The sequence below is a fragment of the Prunus dulcis genome, chromosome 1 (assembly GCF_902201215.1).
Source record: "Prunus dulcis chromosome 1, ALMONDv2, whole genome shotgun sequence".
Lineage (NCBI taxonomy): Eukaryota > Viridiplantae > Streptophyta > Magnoliopsida > Rosales > Rosaceae > Prunus > Prunus dulcis.
The window spans coordinates 3858145-3883518 of record NC_047650.1 but is presented as its reverse complement, the minus strand read 5'-3'; the positions used below and the strand labels follow the sequence as shown (position 1 = coordinate 3883518).

The following is a 25374-nucleotide window of genomic DNA, read 5'->3' as shown; positions in this document are numbered from 1 at the left end:
GGGTTTTGAACTCCTTTCAATTTGTTATTTTATACATTTAATTAATTATATGATCGTTGGTGGAGTTTGGTCAGAATGAAAAAAGGCTAGAAAATCTCATCAAGAGGAACAAAAAATTGGTGCTACTATGGGAATGGAATTAAAGAAAGAATATAAATCAAGCAAAAGCAGCAATTAGAAAGTGAGATATATGAAATCATTAAATTGGGTAAGCTCAATTTCTTGTTAATTATTCTCAAATTAATATGACACACCTTTCCCATAATTAGATTCAGTTAATTAGGTTGTTGCAAAGTTTAAATAAATGAATGAATGAAAGTCTAGTTCAATTAAACCATCCAAATGATTATATTTGAGTGTGGGGATTGATTTTTAAATAGTGATACATGTAGAGAGCATCTCGCATTCAAGATGGAAGTCTAGCATGTCTCAAAGGATATGAGCATTTTTCACACATTTTCAATTAGTTTTGGATTGAATTTTGTCATTCTACTATGGTATCAAAGTTATCTCATTCACATGGCACATAAGAATTGTTCACGTGTTAGGCATAAAAAAAGACCACAGTTAAGGGAGCGGGTGGATGGTATCCCACATCAAAGATGGTAGCCTAGCATAAAATGTTGGATCTCTCCATCTGTTGCCAATTAATTTTAGGTTAGATGCTCACATTCTAACAACATGCACAGAGAATTTTTCTGCTCCCTATTTTCAAAAGATATATATATACTATCTATTATGTTTACATCTTCTAATGGGTTCGATATCTAGTTTTGGCTGGCCTCGAGAGAGACTTATATAAACAAGTCGGATAATAAAATTCTCGTCCATTTGGGAGCACACTAAAGGCTTGGACCAATCCAACTAATACCTTATTAGTCCATATCTACAAGTTGGGTATGAATGATGACGTGTGATGTAAGTAGCTATGTCATAAACTAAAAATTTCTCAATAATATTTATTAATGGTAAGAAAAGTAGTTTTTTCTCCTATATTTTGAATCATTACATGTATGATTGATTTGTTAAGATCTCATCCATTAATTAAGTTGTTGGGCCGATGATGTGAATATATACAATGAAGTTGAATATCAATTTTCCAAAGTATAATTTTTTTTTTTTAAAGACAGAGAATACAAAACAGTACGTTTTCAGTGAAATATGGAACGCTACCTAAAATTCTTGTTCCGGTCGCAACATTATTATTATTATTAGTTTTAAAATCATATGACTAAGAACACATGCAAAACCTTGTGCAGCTACTAGAGATTACCATAAAAGAAACCTCCCATATGTCCGTAGATTTGCCTAAAGGGGCTCCAATATCAATGTTGAGCACTGCTTAAATTACAAGTTTCTCTCATGAATTTTGACACTTATAACACATAATTTGATCTTTATTAATTAATATCGAAAGTCAAAGACTTGTAAAGAATCAGATACCGTTCTAATCTAAATTATGAATGATGCTGATTAAGAATATCAATGGATGATATTTCTTAGAATCCATCAATGCCTTGTGAGAAATCAAAATTTGTGAATTTGAGAAGGAATATGGTTGCAAAACTGTAGCTTAAAATTCTGGAATTGACGAAATGACACTATCATTTTGATTCTTCAAAATACAGATTTGTGGTCTTGCATTTTCCATGGAATGAACAATTATGCGCACATAACGTGATCCTGGAGCATTTAAAATTAATGTTATCCCTCCATTGTAGTCTCATTTTATTTTAATGAAGCTTGAGTTTGACTATAAAAAAAAATTAATGAAATAGTACAGCAACAGAATGCTCCAAATCAGAATGGTATTAACATTAATTCCATATGATTCATGTATAAACCAGAAACGGATCATAATGCATGCTCCATGCCCCTAAGCTAATTTCTAACTTTTTAAAAAATATATTATTTAAGAAAACAGTACTATAATATAGATATAAATAAATGCAACTAACTCCATAACTGTAATAACTGAAATGGTATCAGATATTGTATATTTAATTTCGAGTCAAATTGTTCCCCAAGTGGGAGAGAATCTGATGTGAATTACATGGGAACACATGTGATCACATGAAGCTTGGAGCAAAGGGTTCAGCAAGGCTCAGAAAATGGTCAACAATAGCTTTTATTGAAAAAATTCTACCTAGTTCAGGGCTACCATGTGCTGCCTAGCAAAATGATTAACCAGCTGAACCCACACAAAATAATAAAATATTCCAACTGAAAAATAATACACTTCATATCCACAAAAATTGCTGCTTTTATTTTTTCTTCAAGATTTTCCCAAAATAAAAGTTGGGATGCCAAGTGGCTAAGAAATTCAAATTAATTTGGGGGGGACAAAGCTTTAGTTAGAGTCCTAATCACCTTACAAGAGCAGAATGAAAGGATGAATTCTGAGTCAAGGGTTTACACTTAACTCTTTTAAAAAGAAATTTGAAGGTTAGTAAGAATGAATTAAGAGAATTTACTATTCCATTCAAAATCCTGTATTTGATTCTTCTTTTTTTCAATATGACTCGTACAAGACAGAAAATAAAATATATCCGTCATTGGTGACATAGAACTATCAAATACACCCCTATTATTGTAAATAAATTTGAGAATATATATATTTTTTTTGTTGACAAAATAGTATGGTAATTTGCATTATCCTTCAAGTATACTATTATATAAACTAACATGAGTTGAAATTTAAGCAAAACAAATACACGCCTTCTTAATGCTTGAACGCGATGGGCAATGGAATGGGCAATGGTTCTTTAACAATTTGATCATGAATTCAAGTTGAGGACAGAGTAAACTTGCTCATCCACAAACAAAATATATCAAAACATTAAAGGGTGTGCGAAGTGTGTTTGTTGCTTCTGTGTGTGAATCTGTGCATGCATCAAGCGCTTCATGCAAAGCTTTTCTATAAACGCGAACAACGAAACAGACTATGAAACGACCTTCGAACGATAATTTTCGTATTCAAAACGTCTAGAATTTGTGCATACATCAAGTCCACCACAGAAATTCTATTGAAGTTACTGCAGCAGAACCAAAAGAAGAAAAAGGAAAATAAAAAGAAATAACTGATGTGTCTGCAACAGTTTTGCTGAAAACATTAGGCAATTCCACTATATATACCTTGTATTGTAATACATTCTACTACTTTGTACAAATGAAGATTTGGGGCTGGAGCGCATTAGTTTTGAGATCAACTCCTCCCACCAAACTACATTCACAATATTCTACCCGGCTACCACCCCTATAAAGAATGCTGGCCCCAAGTCCCGTTATAAAAATAAAAGATTAACCAAAAATATGTGAACTCGAACTGCGAAACCTATCCTTGCCCCTCTATCTATCTGATCCAGCCTACTATAATTTTACATTTCTAATTGAAAATAAGAATATTAAACCCAGGAAAATGGAAGTTACAATGAAGAAGAGCACCTAAAGAGGGGAGAAATTTGGGGCGGATTTACAGGAGTTGAAAGAGTTGAAGTTTGGGTTGAATCCTTATCAAAAGTGTGCTCCACAAAGAGAAAAAGAGAATCGTAGAGAAATGACAGCCTTACTCCTGTAAAAATTGGAAATCTGAATTCTCCAAAAGCTCTGCAGGAGGTTTCACATCTGAATAGCTCTGGTCTTCCATGGAACTAGAAATATCATCAACCGAGAAAGGAACGCTGCATTCACAAAATATGATTAGACGAAAGTTCAAACATCAGCATTAATTAAAGGGGAAAAAAAAGAAAAAGAAAAGAGGTTTCCTAACCTGGAATTGTCATCCAACAAAAAGGAGCTGCTATCATCATTGCTGGAGTCATCTGTCATCAGAAAGTTCATGCTGGAAATAACCTACAAAAGAAAAGTAGAAGTTTCACTATGTCCAACAATCATGGATTTAGCAGTTTCAAATCAAGTTATCAATTTTCTCAACTCACTTCAGGGGCTACACTTTGCGTGTTATAATCGTCATCCCAAAATTGTGTGCATATTCTGTAGAGCTGCTGAACACTCAAGACCTGATGACAGAAGCATAAATGAGCTAGATAGAGAGTAATCAAGTCTATTTATAAATGCAGCAAAATCTATTAATTCAAGAATCGCCAGCTTCAAGCACATGTTGACTAAAAATTCATTTCATCTGCCAGTTTCACAGAGAGAGACTTACAGGGCAGAGGTCATTTGTAAGTTCATCATACGAGACTCTGGACTTTTGGTGTAGAACCTGCAGAGATCAAACTAGTCTTCAGAGAAGAATTACAGATGAATTTCCAATATGAATTCAGTATCATGCCTATAAATCTATTTAATAAACATCTTTGTACAGGACAAACTCATCATGAAATTAGGAGACTGTTTTCTTCCATCATTCGAATATATACAGAAAATTTCGAGAAAAGCACGCCTCCATAATTATTTAAACAAATGATGTGTCGGGAATGGTGCTACAAGCTTAATGCAAAATCAAATTGAATACTTTTCAAGAATTCAACTTGCATACTGTGCAAGGTTAAAAACTTTTGCACAAATTTTTCCTTTTTTCAAGATAAAACCGTTGACTGAGCAGTTGTCAGGCTCTTATCTCGACTTACCCTCCACAGTGAGACAATGGCAATACTGCCTCAATAATATGTAACAGACCAACTGACCAGCATCATTATAAAGCACTTCACAAATCTTTGATGGGATATAAGTAAGCAAGAGAAATCCATGCTAGTCCCATTAATAATGTCTACTTATCTAGAGTTAACATCATTGCTTAATATGTTGTATCTGTTTATAATGCTGTTAACTGTTGGCAAATTCAGTACTAAATCACATTTCTTCCCTATCTGATCTTATATTCCTTTGATGAACAAGAAATCTTTTTAAATCATCAAATTTTTAACACACAAAGTATTATAAGGTACAGAATAAAAGGTTATTTACATTTTCAGTCTCTGTAACAAATACTATTCAGTCCATGACAAGTTGACAACAGAAATCAATGACAGGATTTATTTATCATAAAAGAGAAAAAGAGTAACTAGCAACAAGAACCATCATAAGCACTCCATTTATTTTCTTGACCGCAACTTACCAAGAAACCTACAGCCTGCCTTACATATTTGAGTTCATCCCATGATGAGCCAGCATACTGCAATGATATGAAACATCAACCAACAATGATCAAAAGAACTAATGAAGGAATAACCAGTGCTACATTCAAGATGGAAGGGAGGGAGGATCCAGGTGATTAAGGAAAGTGAAAATTAGCCTTTCACTGGTGATAAGAATAAAACAGTACCTCTTCTTTTGCTAGGCTACACCATAGCTCCAATTCAGCTAGCCCATTCTTCACATATTGCCCATTGCTAAATGTGCAGCACTCTCGACGAAGAAGAAGGCTGCAGCAGAATCAAGCAACAATGCAGCCACAAGTTAACCCCATCATATATATAACTCTATGCAATATTTGTTCACAAAGATAAAACAGCAACTTACCTATTAAAAATCTGTACATTGATATATGAGAAAGTTTGAGTAGATAACTTCTGAACAAGAATTGGAGGAACCTGAAACAAGGTTAATCATTGGATTAGAATGTATCCAAAAGGATACTGATCACTTTAAAAATTTTCAAAAGTAATGCCTTACACAATTTTCTTTCAACGTAGAGAGAAACCCATTAAGACTAGCGATCATGCTATTCCAAGGATTAGCTGGAGGACTATTACTATTTGATCCTTCAGGTGATTTTGAAACACTCCCCTTTGATGTTTTGGGTGCCTGAAATGTCAAGAAAATATGTGACTGGAATTAATTAAATGATACCATGGGATATAATTAACTGAATTGGTTCATGTAAAAAAGCCCTGTCATATTTCATCCCACAATGTTTCATCAATCAAAGCTACTTCCTGAGAACCAAGGTAGCTAACTTGCATCCTCACCAATTTACATAACAAAATGAATCATAAATCAAACCAAACTGATACAGAAGACATCCATGTTTACCATAATATGCAATGGAAAATCCGCATCAAGAAAGGGAAGAAATAGAAAAGAAAGGAAAAGCAAGATGGTAAACTAATTCAGGCCAAATGAAAAAATTTATAAAAATGACTGGATGTAATGTTCACACTAGCATCTTTAGATCACATGCTTACTTCTAGAAGATATGAACCATAGAGTACAGCAAAAATTATCTGGAGAAATCAAAGCTTCAGCAAGCAATAACTCTTCCATCCTAACACCTAAAAGAATGTAAGAACTACGGAAGATTCATGCCAAGTTCCAATGATGAAATTCAAAATTCATAGTACCTGGATGCAAGAAGAAAGCATAAGTGACAATTCCTTCTTCAAATTGTCTCGGACGATTCCATATATCTTTTCTACATATGCTGTAAGTTGCTGCTTAAAGAGCAAAGCCGGATACTTGGCCTCAACTTGACGCACAACATCAGAAGAACCAACGGAAAGATTGGCAGAAGAAGATCGGAAGCCCTAAGAAACAAGAACATCATATCGCATCATGTACAAGAAGAAAGATAGAAATCAGATACACTTGGACAAAATCAAACTCATACATAAATAAAATAAATTTCATTACTTGGGTCATCCTTCCAAATAAAGTTGTTGGAGTAGGAGGCTTTCGCGGAGCAGTTCTTAAACTCCGCTGGAGCAGGAACAACAATGTAGATGTATTGGAAAGCCAATAAGCCATATGACCGATGTTATCCTGATCCTGCTAAGAAACATATGTTATTAATCCCAAGTTCCAATAAGGGTACAGGATAAATATCCCAAATTGCTTTAGGGCTCTGCATTTCTTCAAAACATTTTATTTTTTTTCCTTTTCTTTTCTTTTGATAGCTTTAAAAGCTTTTATCTAATTGATTTGGTTATAGCACTTTTGAACCTTTATGCAGAAAGAGAGAGAGAAAAGAACATACATATATGTCATTCATATATGAATGTCATAAACGTGAATAAATACAGATGCCTAAATGATTATCAGAAATACGACTTTCATATATTTATTTGATTACATTTAGATGGCTAAGTGGGTTTAAATTTGGTTTTTTTTTTTTTTTTTTGGTTTTTTTTTTGTTTGCAAAGATAATCCTTGGATAAGTACCAAGAAATAGACAGTTCGGATCATTGACAATATTGCAGGGTGGCCTCAACAAGGATGCTGGCACTTTAAAAAAATGTCGAAGCCACTTCAGAGAGTTTCCTTATGTACTATATAAAATTCAACAGTTCATATCGAGATGCAAGTAATTGATCTAATCATGACGGAAAAGAACTCACTGATGACAAGCACCCCTAAACAACTGAAATATATAGAATTCATGATCAAATACAATAAAAAGCTGGTACCGAGATGCAAGTAGTTTTTTTTTTTTTTCTCAATTGATGATAAATCTCATCAAAGCATTCAATAAGAAATTAAGGATTCACGGCAACAGAAGTCATGAAAGCGTCTAATCCCTGACCCCCTCCCTTCTCCACTTTGATGATTGGTTATTGGCAAAACAAGATTTATAATGGAAATTAATTTACCGCAATTGCAGAACCAATTATCTGAATAAGTCGGTCAAATACACTAGTTTTTTCCGCTTCAAATGATCCCCAGTGGAGAAGACATTTGTATATTGTAATTGCTGCAACTGGCTTTCCTTCACTGAACCCAACATTACTTGTCAAGCAATTCATAAGAGCATCTACACTCTCCTGCACCACATACAAAAATAGTATAGAAGCAGAATAAGCTTCATGAGAAAAGTAAAGCAAAAATAAAATAGAAAAAGTAAAACAACATAAATTAAATATAAACGAACATGTAAAACAAAATAAATTAAAAAAATAAGTGAATTGGAAGGCATCAGTTGCTTCTCAAATACATACATGCTGCCTTTCAATTTGGGATCTTCTCAAAGACTCTGAGCCAAATCTCTTTGATGGTGTAGGTCTCAGTGGTTCCTACATAATATAAATCCAACATTAGGATCATAGAAAGAACAGCAAATAAATGCCAACTATGGTAAACAACACTTGCTTTATATTATTCACTTACATGATGACCATTTCCCAAGGGCTGCAATTATAAGGGGAGAAACAAAAATCAATAAAATGTTCTTAGAAGGACTAATGTGAAAACTAAACATTTCTATGGGATGCCTACCTGAGCTGCTGCTCCTGCTAAATGTTCTGACATTTTCATAGAAGATGAAATCTTCAATGCTTGCTGCCGCAAAATTTGGTCCTCAGTTTCCATGTCAGAAAGTTTTTCTTCAAGCCTGAGGATGATACAGACAATAATCTATATCAGAAAATCAGAATAACAAAACACAATTAAGCATAAAAGTTCCAACTATTCAATTAAATGTCAGAGTAAAGATCAATGATGCATCCTAATTTGACAGAAGTCAAGAAAGAACCTCTGCATGGCAGTCTTCAATTTAATTATCTTTGACTCTGCCTCCGTAGCCTGCTTGAACCGCTCTTCACTAAGCCTGCTTGTTTCTTCAAACTTTTTCTCTGTTTCATCAATCTTCTTTTCCAGTGAGTCTACCAGAGCCTGCAAAGGATCAGAGCTTAAAATCATAAAATACAATGGCAAAAAAACTCAGCCAATTATATATTTGAATGCAGTTGAATGTAATCATGAAATGGTCACTTATATACCTGAATTGTTCAAGAGAAACAAATGCATACAAGAGTTTCAGTGCTTTTACCTTGAGCTGCTCATTTTCAGCAGTAAGCTTAGTGACTATTTCATGATCAACAACTGGAAGCTCCAGTACGACAGGAACTTGTTCAGCCGCTTTCACTGAAGCCTCAGCTGCTTTCACTGAAGCCTCAGCTGCTTTCGCTGCCTCCTCAGATGCTTTCACTGCAGCCTCACGTTCCTTCATAAGCAGTGATTTAGTTTCTTCAAATTGGAGTTGCATCTCTTGCAAAGTAGACTGCAACTTTGCATTTTCCTTTGTTTTGGCCTCCTCCATGTCAGCCTGCATTTACACTCACGCAAATGGACTACTGAGTTTGGAAAGAAAAGGAAGAAGAAAAAAAAAGGGGGGGAGTCCTAAAGTAGCCCCTCCCTTGTTCTGCATTTTTCTGTAAAGAAAACATGAAATTTTATATCACAAGAGAAACTGTACAGTAAAGTGGACAAGCAATCTACCATGGATATTTTAGAGAAAAACATTAATTCAAGCTACATCTAGTTTAACAAACCAAAACATATTCATGACACTACAGCATTCAAACTTACTATATAAACAGTCAGCATACTTATACTGCTTGTGCTTCTTATCAAACAATGAACCTTAATCAACAAGAAGCCAAATGGATGTATAAATAACAATTTGAACCACAGGTAAATGGTGAACCAATGATAAAGTGTTACATGATGGTGATCCTATGATTCTTACAGATGGTAGAAATGTAAGTAAATAAATGAGGTTTAGAGAAAAGGAAGTACAAAACAACTTAATATGAGAGAAATTAGCAAGATATGATAGAGAGGAGAAGAGAGAGTAAAGAAATATATTTGTTATTGGCAGACCCTTACATTAAGATGGACACTACTCTTTGAACTAAATAGGTCTTACTATTAGACTTGGGCAAATTGGTTTGGAACTTGTCCTTTCGAAGAGTATATTTCTTTTCTAACCAAGAAATTTCTACTGCATCAACAAAACTTCATAGTTCCAAACAGAATATTAAAAATTTTAAAAAAATTATATATACATATAAACAGAATTTTCTCTCTCATCCAACACACAGAATGCTTTTACAGGCTTACAGTATCAGCTCCTTATATCAAACAAAACAATGGAACCTATACGAGGAAAATATGTCAAATGGAACGCTTAAAGCATTCACCCAAAAATCAAAATATCATAATTTATTTTTGTGGGTAGTTGCTATTCAACTGATTGGGTATCCATATAATATTGGTCACATGATTGCAGTCATGGCCACATAGGATATTGTGCCTTAATACATTAGGAGAAGATGGGGATCATTACCCTCATTCGCTTCTCCAGCTGCAAACGCCAGGTTAGTTCTTCAACTTCCTTTTCCAGCTTATTTTTCGCTTCTTGGAGAGCACCAGCATCCTTTGCAGCCTGCAAAATAAAAGATAAGTTAAAATTCAAAAATATGATGCTCATTTCAAATATACACCTGTGTGAAACCAATGTAAATTGGTTCGTAACAAAATTGCAAATATGTTACCACAGAGAGAGAAAGAGAGAGAGAGAAAGCTGGTAGTTTGATGAAGCACAGACTTGGCCATGATTGTTATTATTTGATACTACTGTTTAATTTTGTCTTTTAGGCGGTGGAACCCATTATATACACAAGATAAATAAATTCCATAAAACCAGATCCGACAATACTTGCTGGATTGCAACATACTGAAACCAATAATCAAAAAGCATACCAACAAGGCATCAAAGAAGAAGAAGAAATCAAAAGGAAATAAATAAATAAAGAAGACAAGGTGTCAAAAGAAGAAGACAAAATCAAAAGGAGAAAAATTAAGAGAAAGAAAGAGATCGTCACCATCTTAAGCTTCCGCAACTCCTTACGAGCAACTACTCGCCTCCAACCACATTGTGTTGCAATTGCTGCTTTCTTCATTCTTAAAAAACGAGCACGGGCCAAGTATTTCCGGCATTGACTCTGTAGTAGACATTAACCCCCTCTGGATTAGCGTGTATAAAAATTATAAAAAATTATAAAATTAAAACCAACTTATTCATATAAGCGCATAGTATTTGCTTCAAAGATTCAACCATCCACGTGATCTTGTTTTCATTTTTTATAAGAAAAACTTTATTAAGAAGAAATAAGTACAAGCAGCCAATGTAATCCTCACCTGTATAACAACTGCACCCCATGTTTGCTTCCTGCACTTAAGCTCCTTACGAGCAGCCAACCCACGCATACCAGTTTGAATAGAAACAGCTGAAGAGCATGCATTTTTATAAGCGTTCCTAGAGATATACGAGCGACCATATTTCTGGATTTTCACAGAAGCAGCTTCCCTTCTCATGTTTTCATATTGATGGCGTCCAACTTGTCCTGCGATCAGTCAAAAGAAAAAAATATCTTGAGTACCAGCTCTTCGGCTACAAGGTACCTTATCACCAAGAAGCACAAGGTGAAAATACTTGGTACCTCTACATAACGCTTGGATTTGGATGGCAGACAACCGTAACAAGACAAATTTTTTGTGACATAGGTAGGAGCGGACTTTTCTCTGGATAATGCTTGCTGATCTTCCCAAGACCTCACTTCGATAAGCATCTAGTTCTGCCATCTGACCAGCTCTGAGAAACACTTTTGTTTTGCCAACCTGCAACACAAACCTATCAAAAAGATTGTTCCTTCGTACCCTACAAAAGATTGTAGGTTAAGCTCAGCAGTACAAAGTGGCTTGATTTCTGAAAAAGTAGATTTAAGGCTGTTACAGTTTGAGATCGACGTTTGGCTCATTCGAGCTCATTTCGTAAGAGAAACGAGCTGAGCTCAAACAAAATATTAGGCTTGTTAGAACAATGAGCCAAACTTGAGCTTTGGTGTCCTCGGCTCATAAAGCTTGTACTTTTTATGAGATAGCTTGAGGTTGATTCAAGCTTGGCTTGGTCATCAAAACTTGGCTCATAAAGATGTAGTCATTTTTATTGTATAATTAAAATAGATGTCCAAAAAGATATCAATCTATCATGTAGTTTTAGTTAAATCCAAAATATTTATTTTAAAAAAAATTATTTGCTTTTCCTTATTCAGATTAATGAACAATCTTTCAAAAATGTACATTTCTCCTAGGACAAATCCTACTATTGTGTATTTGCTTTATTATTTTTGAGTTTTCATTAATCCAAGAGCTCTAACAAAAATTAAAAAATTTATAAAAAAAAGAGACGAGCGGAGCCAGGCCAACTATAAGCTTGAGTTTGTCGGCTTGGCTCGGCTCATTTATACCCCTTCGTAGATTTTCCAAATGTAGTATCAGTAACATTATACTGCAATACAGAGCCAAGACCTATGTGACAAGAAACTGCCATCCATTTTAAGCAAATCAATGCAGAAAACCACAAATGCAGAAGTGGAAACATAAGTAGTTCCCACTTAATTATTTAAGCACTTAAAAAATAAAGATAAAAATCTAACTGTAAGTGTGTAAAAGCAGCAGAACTTCTAAGTACCTGATATCCCTTGAGGTTGACCTTCTGTAAAAGCTTCTTGCATGCAGCAACCTCATCAACACTGAAAATAGAGAATTAAGAAAGTTACCTGACTTTTTATATAAAAACAAAATAAAATTAGAAAGAAAAAAAAAAACAAGAAGAAATTCTAATGCTACAAGTCTGAGTAATACATGTCATGCACAAGATGCCACCTTTAACACTACATCAATGATAACTATACTACAAACAATAGAATATTTTCCATCAAACAGGACTTAAGCCTAAATTAGAATATCAGAGAACAGTTGCTTTCCAATTAGTGAGACTTTCCAAACAAGATACATCCCAAAATTCAAAAGATAATGAAACCCAAAGTTATTATTAAAATCTAACTTTATCCTGTAAGTCCTCCTCCTCTATCCCAATATTCGAAAACCCTTCCGTATTTCTCTCCAGCCATAAAACTGCTAGAACACCGCAACCCCACAAAACTGCTATAGTTTGTATTACATGCGTAGTCCATTTCTCTTGCACAACAACAAAAAACATGCAGTGACAAGCATACAGAAAGAAAAACGAACACACACATCCATATATATTCCTAGCAGCATATATATATATATATATATGTTTGTAGTAAATATATAGTCCATTAATCATGTTGATTTCACTGTGCAGTCAGTGCAATCATTTGTTGCAGGACATCCAAGAAGTTCCATATAGGTAGTGCATATATACTCCATTCATCATGTTGACTAAATTGTGTGGTCAATGCAATTGATTGTTGGAGATATCCATGATGTTCTAGATAGATAAAAAGGTAGATTGATACTCCACTGGCCCTGTTGAATTTAGAGTGCAACGCAATTAATTGTTTCATCCAACATCCATGACATTTCACATATTTATATATAGTCTAGTGATTGCACAGTTAATGCAATCAATAGTTCCAGCCTCACAGGTTAGCCATGATGTTCTGCATAGATATAGAAAGAATTCTCTCGTGCAGGGATGGGAACTGCAGGAAAAATTTATCTGTGAGGTGAGTAGCAATGGATCTTTGACCATATATAGATATAGCAAAAATTCTCTAATGCAGGATGGGACTTGTATGATAAATGCTATGGTCACCAGCAGATCAGCACTCACACGCGTCAAGCATTGGAGAAAACTAATATAGATAACTTATCTAGAGAGTGTGTGTGTGTGTGTGTGTGTGTGTGTGTGTGTGAGAGAGAGAGAGAGAGAGAGAGAGAGAGAGAGAGAGAGAGAGAGAGCTCGGTTGATGTTCAGAGAATTTGATGAAACTACCTTCCATTTAGAACCTCAGGTGCTAGGATGCTAAAACGACTTGCAAATTCTGCAAAGGTCTTTCTGGTCGGATATCCAGCACAACTAATCCTAATCGCCTCCATTACTCCCTGGAATTAGATAAATACCAAACCATGTTGCAGTACTATGTAAAAAATGTAACTGGTAAGATTAACATAAATGAATTGAATACACAATATGCTTACCCCGCAGCAAAGCTGCTGTAAAACAGCACCATTCTCAAAAATGGCTGGCTTAAGTTGATTATTTGGTTTTACACAACGTATGTAGTGAGGTTCAATTGCACTTAGTGTTTCAAGCAAAGATTGCAGTTGTTGCTGTACAAGAAGACGATGAGAATAAAAACAGAAGGAACGTAAACACAAAAATATTTCACTGTGCAATGAGCATATGCTTAATTAGAAATTTAGAACAGAAAGGGACCTTGAATCGAGAACCTATTGAAGAGAATTTTGATGATTTGGCAGATTCTTCAGGTAAAAGAGGGAACAAGCCTGAAACAAAAGAGCACTCAGAGGCACTAAGGAGTGCTTGATGCTCTGTAACAACATAATCTTTGTTCTTATCTAGGAAGAATTCTGTTTGATAAGTAACCTGAAAACCAAATTTTCCAATGAAAAAAATATCAAGTTGATAACTTCTCGTTGGTAGGAGTTGAATTCATTAGTCTGATGTAGTTTATATAAGAAGCTTAAATTCAAAACTTACATCACCAGCATAATGACAAATGGTGAAGTCGGTTGGTGACAATTTAGGCTTGCTAAAACGTTTATGGTCTTTAAAAGTTTGATAAAGCTTCTGTGAAAATGTCTCATGTGTTGATCTTGGGAACATACTACAAAGCATAACAAGAACTTGTCACCATATCACAAGAACTAAATGAAAATACGTCATAGTCTGCATAATCAACCGGTTTTTGAAAAGCAAAAATAAATTTAACCGGTTGATATCTTAAGAGGAAGGAAGGGAGGGAGAGGGGGAAGGTATTGCATTAATGTTTTATGTTCTAGTGCATACCAAGCCTCATCAAGAAGAGCAATGATGCCACCAGGCTTCTGAAATGATAAAAACATACATCAGAGAAATAACACATGATATCATGAGGCACTGACAACTCTTTCATTCAGATAGACAGTCCCTTCTCTTGCAAATAAATGATAATAACAATTCAATTAAGTACAACACATGAAGACAAGCAAATCAATCAACAGAGAACAGGCGAGAAGTTCAAAAGATAGCTTAATTCAAAGAAAGGAAATAAATTTCAAATATATATGGCCTAATTCAAAGGGAAGATAAGCAGACCTTAAATAAAAAAATATACATGGCATACCTTTTCAATGAGATCGAGAATATCCTGATTATCTATGAACTCTATGTAACTCCAGTCAATTTCTTCTTTAGTATATTCTTCTTGCTCCATCTTGAACACATGCTGTCAAGCAGAATGTTGACACTTAATTGAGTAAATGAGAGTAGTCTTGAAGATCCAAGAATACCAAAGAATACATATTATGTATTCATGCCCACACCTGGTTAAAATGCTGCTGCAATTTTTCATTTGTCAAATTGATACAAAATTGCTCGAAGCTGCACACCAGTTAAAAGTTTTGAAATTATACACATCAGGAGTAATGTCAAGAATATAATAAGAGCAACCAGACCAACCTAAGAACTAATAACAGAACAGAGATATCACGGAAATGTGTGAGCACTGAGCAGTAATGTTTTTACATGAGTAAATAAGCCAGAGAAGCAAAGGCTGTGAGATCACTTGAAAATTTGTCACTCACTGATGTGATTGCATAAATAAAACACCCAGGGGATTTTTCAGTATTTTAGTGCAAAAGAAGAAAACAATTATGAGTCAAATGGCATCATAGAGCAGCAAGAGAGTTAACTTTCTTAATCAAGATCCCCATCCCAAAAACAGAAGGAATCCATGCAGTCCTCTGCAATAATTTAACCTCTAAACGATGAAAATAAAAGCATACCGGTTAAGCACCTGTTTGTCTTGAAACTCTCGAATCCATAAATATCCAAAACTCCAATCAAATATTTTGAATCAGGATCCTGACCAATAGAGTTATTTATCTTGTTTACAAGCCTGGGGAAAATCAGTTCACCACTTTAGGAAAAAATAACAACCAGAGATAAGTCAACGCAGAAATATTTTTCTCAACGATGAACTAACTAGTATATTTATGAACGTACCAATCAAATAACCTTGTATATACAATTTTAGCTAGTGCGTCTCTACTGATGGCTGCAGAATCTGGATCTAAACTTTTTTTAATGGTCTCATCACGGGTCACAATTACACGCTTGCACAGAGAATCTTCAAGAGATTGCCCATCACACCTAACAGAAATTGTAGATTAAAGCTTAGCCTTTCAATTATGAAGACCTCAAAAGTTGTGTTATTTACAAAAGTACATAAAATAATGGTCACGAACATGAAAAGTTCAGCAGCTATTTTGAGATGGAACCGAGATTTATCATCCTTGGGTTCAGATGAATCAGTCTCATTCCCCTTCGCAAACTCAACATTGCCTAAATGGAGTATTGCAGCTACAACTCGAAATATTGCATCCTGCAAAAATCAGAACAGTGGTCAAGATTTTTATTTTTTATTTTTTGAAAAGCAGTGGTCAAGATATTTGACAGATCATTTAATGTTCATAAGCTATCTCCAGTGACATACCTGCTCATCAGAGCTTATCCCAACAACATTCATAGCTTTCCTAGTTGCTAGGTACTCCTTAGAATCGTCCACCCCGTCCAGCTCATAGCAGTTTGACTGATTTAAATAATGAAATGCTCTTTGATTACCCAATTTGTACCTTTCGACATCCTGAATGTGGGCACAAGAAAACATTCAAATGTTAGAAATTTATATCAAGAATTAGTTATGTCATTCGGATAATGAACTGTTCATAGGTTTAATTATCTCACACTTAACTCCCACTCTACATGAGCTAGAGTAGCACTACCATGCAGACATCAAAGTCTGTCTGCACACAATCATGAGCACTGGACACACAGTACAGCTAGTAACAAACTAGAAATTCATATCAATTTATGGTCAGCAGTAGAATAATTAAGTTAGTACAGCTAGGATCTATATCATCCAGTGATAGTTCTAGTTTTCTCTAATTCAAAGCGTTTACTTTTTAGTACATATGAAGAATATACCATATGTATACAGGAGATCAATTTACCTCTGGAGGTGCAGCACAGAGCATATAAAAACAATGGTAATTTCTCTCAGGGTCAGACACTTGACAAACTCGGGATCGCTCCAACAAATAAGTTCTGATGGCTGCTCCTGAGATTCTTCCCCTCTGATCAAACTGAAGCTCCACGAACTTACCGAAACGACTGCAATTATGTTAAGTTCAAAATTGACCCAAATGAATAGAAGATGTAAGTTAAAGTAATACATATTACTTTCCATAATAACCTTCCACCCTAAGATTAGCTGTCCCAGTAGACACAAGAATAATAGTAACTAGTTATCCCAGTAGAAGAAGAAAAAAAGGTTCCCACCTTGAATTATTATTTCTCACAGTCTTTGCGTTACCGAATGCCTCAAGAACAGGGTTGGACTGCCATAAAATAAATAAATGAAGATATGGATTTTATCACAAACGCAAGTCACTTGCCAACAAAAGCCATGAACAAGAGACATCTGACAAGACAACAAAAAGAGAACTAACTGTAATGCTACTACCCACTTGGACAAGTAAGAACATCATAAACTTGTTACCTCCAGGACTTGCTGCTCCACAGACCGCCCCTCAGATGCAGCTCTTCCCCCCATATAGGCAAGATAACGCATAAGCATCTTTGTACTCTCTGTTTTTCCAGCTCCACTTTCCCCACTGACCAAAATTGCCTGGCTTATTCCCTCATTAATCATCTGTCTGCATTAGAAAAACATTTTCTTTTATTTTTAAGCCACACTAAAAAAATTGAAGCCAGTGGCAAATCCAACAAAATACCTGTATGCAGCATCAGCTATAGCAAAAGGATGTGGGCTCAGCTCGCCTACAGCTACCCCTTTATACTGTTCCATCATATGATTATCATATAAATGAGGTAGTCTCCGGAAAGGGTTCACAGCTATCAATATGCTTCCTGTGTAAGTCTGGAAACACAATGAGAGAGTTTAGCTCCGTCTTCCAACTATTAAAGTTATACCTTTAAAAAAAAAATATTGGCAATTACAGTATCGACTGCATACAAAAAAAGAATGAGAGTATCCATGTTTGAAAATGAATGCAGGTTTAGGAAATAACATGACGTAGATGACCTTTGGGGAAAAATAAATCTACCTACAATCAAAAAAGAAAAGGGGTTGTGTATATCTTCGTAGTACTCACATATATTTCATTTATATGGTATCGACTTTTTAAATTTTGCAAAACCCCTGGTTCATGCAGATATGCCAACTTTGTCATATCGTCTACACCGCATGAAGGAAATTCAGGATCCTTTGGGTACACACTGGATACTTTAGCCACAACCTACAACAGAAGGGGAAGAAAAAAGAGCCCATTAGTTGATCATGATATTCAATAATATGCAAGGATGGTCAGTCAGTAGATTTCATATATATGCAATAAAACATGATGGCTCTGTTCAAAATCAAATAAACATGACGGCTCTGTCAATATCAAAGGAAACGTAAAACAAGGAACATGAAATACATGCACTCAAATGAACATTGAGTCATTGCTTGGTAAATAAAGAACCTGATTAATTTTTTGTGGGTATAATATGTTATTAAAACATTCTCCTAATCTAGTAAGTGTTTTAAAATTCTTCGCCATCATTTTTCCTACAAACATGATAGGTCTATTGAGCCCTCTGTGTGATAGGTATGCACTTACCTTTCAGGTACTAAAAAATTCATACTGAAGTTCAAGATTAATATATATGTTAGCTCTTAAATAGCTAATAAAAGTGGATGCAAGGCTTAATAAGAATTTTAAAAACAAAAGCAGCACTGACCGTCTTCCCTGATGTACAGTTTATTTCAATCTCTTCACCATTAACTCCTACAACTTCTCCATCCATCCAAGCTACCTCAGGATCTTCCACCCAAACCAGAGATCCAACCGCCAAATTAACATTAGCAGCCTGTGTGGACAATAAGATAATCAGTGCCTCTATAAAAAAGAGCAAGCCAGATCTTTAATTTAAAATCATCATTGACAATGATTTGATCCTCAACAGGCATATTAAGCTAGCATTAGACAGCAAGACTGTGATGCAATTAGAAAACTGTACTGAAAATAAGAATCTACAACAGAACTGTGAGGCGTTCCTTATTCTGTAACTGTATATGGGTGATAATTTATTCATTCAACCATTCGTCAAGGATTTTTTTTTTTATTTTTTTTTTTTTGTTGGTATTACTTAACCTCAGATCTACCTCTATCACCTGAGACAAATCCCATTTAGCATAAATTCCTAGTTAATGCATAAAGTAAACATCAAATTCTAGAAGATCTTTCAGATTCAAAGCACTTATCCAGGAGACCTAAAAAGTTCTGGATGCACTTCTGGTGTAGAATCAGTATGATCCGTTCATACAATAAAAGGGGATCTACAGTTCTAGAAGATCTTTCAGATTCATGGGTTTTTCCAACTGTCAAGATAAGAATGATTGAACTCCCAAAATTCGTTACATACTGGCCAGAAAGCTGTAGATTTCTTTTCTTTTCCTCTTACTGTGCTTTAAAACAGACTCAATCTTTATTTTTTGGAGTAATAAATATTCCCTCCAAACGACACCAATGGTCACTGCCTTAGGACACAAGAAGTATACAAGAGAGAAAAAAAGGGAGGCTTTTCTTTTAATTTTGGATTTTTTAGGTTTATCTTAGCAATTAGTATTTATATTCTTCCTTAGAAGTACTTTCAGGTTCTTCCAGTGTATATCTCACATTATACACTGGGAAGCATCCACTACATTAGCGAAAAAAGGGCCACATTAAGATACCAATACAGCAGCATAGTAAAAATATTCATGGTGCATATGTGATAGGATGACAAGCATATTAGCTTGAGGATAGTCATCATTATTTGATAAATTTGAAAATTTTATTAGATATAAAAAAAAATTCAGTACATGCAGTTTCTCAGTCAGCCATGCCTCATCTTGATAGGCATAAACTAGTAAGCAGTATCAACTTTTCTTTCAAATCAAGTTGTCAAACAAGCAAACTAAAGTATAATGTGATTTTTTATAATACACTATCATAATGTCACACTTCATGCTGTGTAGAGACTAAATTGTTGATATGCTCTTTGCTTTACAAAGTTCATAGCATATCCAAAGGTGGTCATTAATTTAGGCGGAACTATCCTAATAAACTCTCAGCCATATAACGAAGGTTACACAATCCAAACTTCAGCAATGACGACAATGCAGCTCTTCTTTACGCCAATTACTTTGAGAAAACAAATAGCATTTCAAGCCAGAAAGCCATTTATTCAGTAGACCGTCTAAAGCCCAACTATCTCATAAGTTTACTTAAACAAAGTTCACAAAGAAAACAGCTAATTTCAATAAACCTACTCAAGAAAATGAACTTGAATGTTGTACATATCTTAATTTTCGTTTACCACTATAAAATACCAGAAATTTCCAAAATTTTCACTGCCACAAACTATAATCAAACAGTTCCAGTCTCATGTTAGCTCACCACAGCAACGAATTAATCCCTGTTTCAGCTAACTAAGAGCAGAATCAAGTCACATTGAAACAAAAATCAATGCATTCAACCCGGATTAAAGAATGGAATTTAAACGGCAACAATTTTTAAAAAAATTTAAATGAATAGCAAATAAATTCTAAAACTTGGAGACCAAGAAAATAAGAAAAAGCTACCATTGCAGACGAAAAATCTGATTAGATTCAGATCCCAGGCAGAGCTCCGAAACCCTAGATTCCCTCAGCAACAGCCACCACCCAATGCCGACGAAACCATGGATTCTTCTCTCCGGAGCGAACCGTACGCACAAAGATCCAAAAAATTGTGCCTAATTGCTCAAACTCGGAATTGGAGCAGCACGCACGTAAAAGAATGGCAATGTCGCTCCGGTACCTCTGGCTCTGACTGTACGGGCTTTGTGCCACAAAACTGTAGGTGGGATTGGATGTTTTGAGACAATGGACGAGGTAACATGGGAAATGTTGTTGCAGAGGCTACAATGCCAATGGCGGACCTTTTATCCTTCCTGAACGAGAAAGAAGAAGATCCTCTGCAACTATTTTCCCTCTTATTTTCTCGCGCTTTCCTTCTCTTTCTTGCACTTTCTCTCTCGCCTTTGGCCCTCTCTTTCTCTCTCTCTCGCTCGCTCGCTCTCGGCCTCTGTTTGGCTTCTGTCTGTCAAGGGCGTAACAGCACGAACGCGTAACTCAACAGAAAATTTAAATTACAATATTGCCCTGGTTTTCCAATTATTTCCTCTTGGTGCTCGCTCCAACCCTTTCTAAGGTTTATCCATATGCGTATATATATTTGAAAAATACTTCATAATTATATGGAATGTAAAACGTATTATTTGCATATTATAACTGCATATTTTTCATGAAAAATACAAATTTATAATATTTTTCAGGTATTATTTGCATATTTTCCATACTATTAGAAACAAATTAAAAATTCCCCAAAAAAAAATTAAAAAAATTAAAAAATGACATCATTTTATATTAATATATTGGACGATTTTTACTTTTTCTTTTAATTGTTAAATAATATATGTACATATTATATCCTTTGGTATTTACCAAGTATGGTTTATTTACGAGTTTTTTTTTTCTATGTAATCTTGTTCAATTGTCACTTGGTTTTATGGCCTACAGGTTAAAAAGATGCAATTGCATTGTAAGAGTTTGGTATGGCTCGCAATAACTCAACTCCATCTAATATTTCACAAAGGTATAATCTTAAAACATATGACATACACATTACACTTTTAATTATATAGTTGGGTCCATTTTTTACCACACGTCTTTTCATGTCTATACCAGAGTTAAACATTCAAGCCTAATACGTGAACACCACGTATTGGATAAGGATAAAAGTAAATATTCAAGTTCAACATGTGAACACCACATATTGGGTAAGGGGTAATGGGTAAGGGGCTCAATATTTACATACCCAGTCAATCAACCCACTCTAGTACCATGTTAAGTTTCATAGAGACGAGCCATCGATCCACCTACAAGAACACTAATATGGTCCTCAACTTAACCACCTACAAAGTTCAGTAGGTGTGGGGTTTTATCACAAAAAACATCGGTATTATTAAGAGTGGTGTCATTCATTATATATTGTATTTCATTTAGTCAAGTTTCCGATGTGAAATTTATATTCTTCAACATTTACAAGCCCAGGAGCTCCCAAGAGATCATCACAAAGGCGCTAAATAAATATTATTCAAGTAATTAAAGTATTTATCTTTGCACCCAAGATAAAGATGGCATTCCTTTACACATATATTTCTCTTTTTCTATTTTGCAAGGATTAAATTGTTTGAAACTCAAGATGAAGATGATTTGATGTCACATCTTTGAGAGTAAACAACAAAATTGTTTTTCTTTTTAATACTTTTTTGGCAACTATTTTCATTTTCTTCACAAAGAAAAGCAGTTCCAATTAAATTTTGAAAAAGCTTAAAGAAAGCAAGCCAACACACTTTTGCATCTACTTTCTTCTAAGTTTTTGAAAGAAAAAACACTTTTGCTAACCAAAATTTGCTATTGCGTAAGAGAGAAGAGTTCATAAGTGCATATTTGGTAACCAACCAATTATGTGAATGTAACTCAATCAGGTAATACTGGTCGCATAATTTCCTTTCAATTCAAGCTTTTATATAATTTGATTAAAATAAAATAAAAAGTGAAATTTTACACCAAGACAATTACGAATTTACAAGTGTACAATGGCCTCGTGGTTATTATCTCTTAGTTCTCAGGGCAATTTTGTAACTAATCCAGCCATCTCCTTCCCACCGAACGGGGGACAACAACACAGCACAACTACTGACCGTTGTGAGTTGATGTTGCGGCCCCCTCATCACCTGATACGGGCCTACCAAAATTCTTGATTCTTGAATCTACAGTCACTTTTTGACACGTAACAGAAATAGTAAATTAGTGTTATTCTCGGCTAATGTTATATTATGTAAAAGTATTATCTTTAATGTCATAGTATTATTAGTTGGAAATAACAAAATAGTGCTAACCACGTGATATAAAAGTCTTTCTCCTTCTATACGATGTGTCGTCAGATGACCAACCATTTCATGGCCGTTGGATCATTGGAAAGAAAGGCGTGAAGGAGGTGAGATTGGGTTTCGGTTTGACCAACGTTGGGGTAAATTTGCATTGGGACTTGTCTAATGTGATGTGCACAAATGTGAGACTGAATTGAAAGTGACACAGAAAGTATAGTCCTGGGAGAATACCATTTTCATTAATATACTTTGGATAGTTATGTCATTTTTCTTATATTATTATTTGATATCCATTAATATACTAGTCTTGTTTGATGGATCTTGATGAGTTTCTTTCAGAAATACAAAATTTACAATTAAAAAACAAATATATTTAAATTATGTTGTGATACTTTAAAGTTGGGGATTATAATTCTGTTAATAGTTGTTCGTTTGAAACCAATAAAACTTTACCAAATTCTATTATTAAATAAAGTATGAACTAGATCAAAGAATTTTATCATCTAATTGAATTGGATTGGATCGATTTTAATGATTAAAAAAATATATTAATTATTGAAAACTAAAAAATTATGGTCAAATCTAATATGTATAACCACACATCTTAATAGATGTAAAATAAATGTAACAAAAATAAGTTATAAACAACAGTTTTGGACAAGCGGGCCTACTACCAATTGGCCCAATGCAAATATTGTCTTTAACTTAATAGAATGCACATCATAGCAGTTATATGTGTGAGGTTCTATTTAGTAGTGGGACCATACACTTATATATTGTATTTTATTTTATCAAGTTTTCCTATATATATATATGAGATTTTACATTCTTCAATATATCTCATCATGTCCCTTATAGAACTTAAGGAACCATCGGTTTGTATGAATTGGATTGGATCTTGAACACTCCTAATTTTGTTGTACTTTTAAAAGTATATATGTTGCATTTTTGCTGAAACAAATTTTATCAAGGACATTAAGGCAGCTGATTAAAAATAATAACAAAGTTAGTGCATGCAACTTTTAATAAAAATAATTTCTTTTTGCCCCTTTGTAGGGATAAACTCATAATATCAAACTTGACTGGGCTAAATTTACCTTACATATAAACATATTAAGTATAAAAAAAACTCGATAGTACAATGTAATTTCATTTATAACAAAAATTTAATAATACACCTAGTCAAGGGGGGACATAATGAGTCTTACATCTCAAATAACAATATATAAGTTGCACCATTCGAGTCTTCATAGAATTAAAATCATTCATTATCGATTCAATATCTACATTATCAGCAAATTCTCTTTAAATGTGAAGTAACATATAATCAGCAAGAAACTCATCACCTATCTTGTTTCATAGCCGATTTTTGATAAGTCTCATACAAGAAAATGCTTGTTATGTTGTTGCTATAGAAACATGAAGAGTTAGCACCAAACAAATCAATTTTTCAATCAAGTAGTAGGTTTTTGCTAATCTTGTTTCCACTAAGCGCTCAAGTAATATAGAAATGGAATCAAGATTCTTGAAGGTTGGATTGTAATCCATATCAATCTTATAAAATTTCGGTTGTTGATTTAAAGCCTATAACTCAGTTGTAGTGAAATTTTGAGGATAAAATTTATTACCAAAGGTATATATATCATCAATGTTAAATTGCTTGAAAGCATCACATGGATCTAATGTTGAGCTAAGACGAAAGAGTTCTACAATTACATCTGAAAATCGAATATTTAACTCCCCCAACTGATAATCTATTACCTTATTAAATACATCTATATGATAATAATGCTCAACTATGATACAATCTTTTGCTGGGAAAAACGCCCAGCGCCCATTGTATGACGGACCCTTTGTGGCATGGAAAAGCAATGCTTCATGGTTTTAAACGCTGCCTTTTCAGTTTTGGGGTACATTTATTTGATTTTAGGGGCCCGGACATGCAATTCTCTTTCCAAATTACTCTACTACAAAGTATTGAAGACTTTCTCCAATAATGTACGAAATTATTGTGATGCACTATGCTCTACATTAATTATTAAGAGGGGATGTATGCAAGTTCAACTTAAAAAGATCAAAAGGACATTATACAATATCACAAAAAGGATTTTTCTACTTTTTGTCTGCTAAGTGTGGACCGACGATCTTTTACATGTCACACTTTTTTCAAATTATTATGAGATTTTTATTTGTAGGTAAAGGGCGAAGTCAGGAATTTGTTAATATATGATATTAACTACTAACAAATTAAGAAAGTGAGTAAAAGATTTATTAGTGTAGTAGTTTGAAATATTTACTCTCTCAGACAAGGTCCTAAGTTCGAGTCCTAGCATCCATATAATATGTGTGAGTTGATCATCACAAACAAACCAAGAAAAATAGATAAACATGTGTCAAGCCTCACAATTAATAAGGGATGGAGAGAATTGAAAAGGTTATTATTCATTGAGTAGGTATCTCTAATTGGTGTGGAGTATCATATCATCAAGGACAATAATTAGGTTGATGATGTGGAGCTTCTGATGATCAAACGGACAAACCTACCTAAGCCTAACAATGGAAGATGCTCCGTGGAAGTCCCACTACCATATAAA

At 34.4% G+C, this 25374-nt stretch overlaps 1 protein-coding gene across 1 annotated transcript; it reads right to left on the bottom strand.

Moving 5' to 3' along the window:
- Nucleotides 1–3565: 3565 nt before the first annotated feature.
- On the bottom strand, nt 3566–20858 carry LOC117624301 (myosin-6-like). The gene is made up of 39 exons (XM_034355460.1): nt 20427–20858; nt 18542–18670; nt 17911–18054; nt 17530–17675; nt 17295–17451; nt 17075–17133; nt 16747–16906; nt 16230–16379; nt 15982–16118; nt 15740–15886; nt 15531–15632; nt 15058–15115; nt 14859–14960; nt 14543–14580; nt 14234–14360; nt 13949–14119; nt 13711–13842; nt 13505–13614; nt 12212–12272; nt 11181–11358; nt 10879–11084; nt 10563–10682; nt 10025–10123; nt 8726–9001; nt 8429–8568; nt 8173–8287; nt 8065–8085; nt 7896–7970; nt 7551–7721; nt 6595–6729; nt 6306–6488; nt 5638–5769; nt 5485–5555; nt 5288–5387; nt 5081–5137; nt 4169–4225; nt 3939–4019; nt 3770–3852; nt 3566–3680 (listed from the first exon to the last, which is right to left on the bottom strand). Exons 1-39 carry the CDS (start codon nt 20427–20429, stop codon nt 3566–3568), a joined length of 4548 nt encoding a protein of 1515 aa, XP_034211351.1. The 5' UTR covers nt 20430–20858.
- Nucleotides 20859–25374: the final 4516 nt, after the last annotated feature.